This window comes from Bison bison, unplaced genomic scaffold (genome assembly GCF_000754665.1).
Source record: "Bison bison bison isolate TAMUID 2011002044 unplaced genomic scaffold, Bison_UMD1.0 scf7180017864495, whole genome shotgun sequence".
Classification (NCBI taxonomy): Eukaryota; Metazoa; Chordata; class Mammalia; order Artiodactyla; family Bovidae; genus Bison; species Bison bison.
Genome location: NW_011495054.1, coordinates 13,012,952 through 13,014,819, shown reverse-complemented (window position 1 = coordinate 13,014,819; position 1,868 = coordinate 13,012,952). Strand labels below are relative to the sequence as shown.

General features: G+C 66.2%; 1 protein-coding gene across 1 annotated transcript in view; it reads right to left on the bottom strand.

Moving 5' to 3' along the window:
* The window catches only part of OSBP2 (oxysterol binding protein 2), a 123,969-nt gene that overhangs the window by 8,552 nt on the left and 113,549 nt on the right, over positions 1-1,868 (bottom strand). The window contains exons 10-11 of the mRNA XM_010828873.1: positions 409-529; positions 55-158 (exon numbers count right to left, since the gene is read on the bottom strand). Coding sequence (XP_010827175.1) covers positions 55-158; positions 409-529 — 225 coding nt within the window. The remainder of the gene's footprint in view (positions 1-54; positions 159-408; positions 530-1,868) is intronic.

The window sequence follows — 1,868 nt, the reverse complement described above, 5'->3', positions numbered from 1 at the left end:
TCAGTGGCTGCTACCTGCCCGGCCCAGTGGCCCTCCCCTGGGGCACCCACTGACCTGGTCAATCCAGAGCTTGCCCACGATGATGTTATGCACAGTCGAGGTGCTTTTCCTCCATACGTAGTGATTCCCACTGGCCTGGAATTCTAAGTGGATAGCACCTGGAAGCCAGACACAGGGTCAGAGGTCACAGCCTGCCAAGCTGGGTCCCAGCCAACCTGCCCCACCCACCCATAATCCTGGGGTCCTGAGGACCAGAAGAAGCATTTGTAGAGACTGGGGACAGGGCGCAGGCCAGGGGGGATCCAGGAGGCCTCTGGGGGGATTCCCATTACCCTCGGAGGCCCCAAGCTGGCTTCGGGGTCGGCAGGCCCTCGCCCTTGCCCAGCACGTCTTTCTGCCCCTGCTCACCTAGCGGCATGATGGAGAGGTATTTCCCCCGGAACTTGCTGGCGATGGTGATCTCCTGCCAGAGGCTCCAGCCATGCTTGGAAAACACGTAGTGCGCGGCGGACGGTGGGTGGTGGCTCACCTGAGACCAGGCCCACGGGTCACGAGTGTCTGTGGACACGGCCCAGGCCCCTCCCCTACCAGCTGGGGGACAGATGCACGGGGGGCTCTGGACCCCCCAGAAAGGAGAGCCACACAGCGAGGGCGCGGCAGTGGGAGCAGCTTGGGTGGGGGGAGGCAGGGCGGGTGCCCCACCACCGCGGGCCTGAGCCAGCGGCCTGGGGGTCTCCACACCTGACTTGGGCTGTGGGGCGGGGTGAATGAAGTGAGCGTGATGGGCTCTAGGGAGGCCTTCGGACCCACTCCAGTCACGCCGGGCGTGTCTGCCCCGAGGGGGCCCAGCCCAGGAGGCCCCCAGCCAGCCCGGCTCCTGCCCCAGCCCGACGGCGGTGCCGCCTGCTCGGCCCGCTGGGCACCTCCACCCTGTCCTCTCCTGCACTGAGCACCCCGACTGTGTCTGAGCACACCACACCCACCGCATCAGTGTTCCCGCACCTGGTCCTTCTCGTCTCTGTGGCTGCTGGCCGCAGGGTTGGGGTGAAGCCCCTCCCGTCTTGCGGCCACCTGGCGCGGCGGCTGTGGGCCCAGCCCTCCCCCAGAGGCTCCTGACACGCCCCACAGTGGCCCCCCCACTGCCTTCCACAGCCCAGACCTGCCAGCCGCTCCTGGGTGACGAGTGAGCCGCCAGGGTCCCCACTGGAGCCCACCCCCCACACTCAGGACGTGACCCTGTGCCCTGGAGCTCTGCTCGGCCTCCTACTCAGGCAGATGACCCCGTCCGTCCAGCGCTCACACCAAATGCCTGGCCCTTCTCACGTTCCTCCTCTAATCCTTAGCAAATCCTGGCTGTTCTTCAAAACAGCATCCAGAGTCCGCCCTGCACGCTGCACTCTCCCCATGGCAGCGGCGGCGGGGGGCTCCCCATAAAACGGCCCCCTCTACCTCCAGTGACTCCTCCACACAGAGAAGAGCCAGAGGCCTCCTGCCGCCCGCCTCCTTCTCTCTGACCTCAGCGGCTGTCTCTCCCCCACTCTGTCAGCCAAGCTGCTCCCAGACCACCCCCCTTCCTAAAAGAGCCAGAACCGTCCATTCACACAGTATCTATCCCCGCCCCAGCCCATGAGACCCCCCAGCGCGAGCACCTCCTGGTCCATCGTGGGCAGGGCTCAGCTCTGTTCTGCTCAGGAACCCTGGGCATCGCCGCCGCCTTCCCCAGCCCCGCTCCTTACAGCCACCCCTCCTGAAGGTGCCTCTGCTTGACCTCCGACCTCCCCTGGTCCGGCTTCCCACAGCCCCATGCGGCAGGCCGAGCATGCCTTTGAAACCAGCCACTGGACTGCAGACAGTCAGATCGGAAGAGC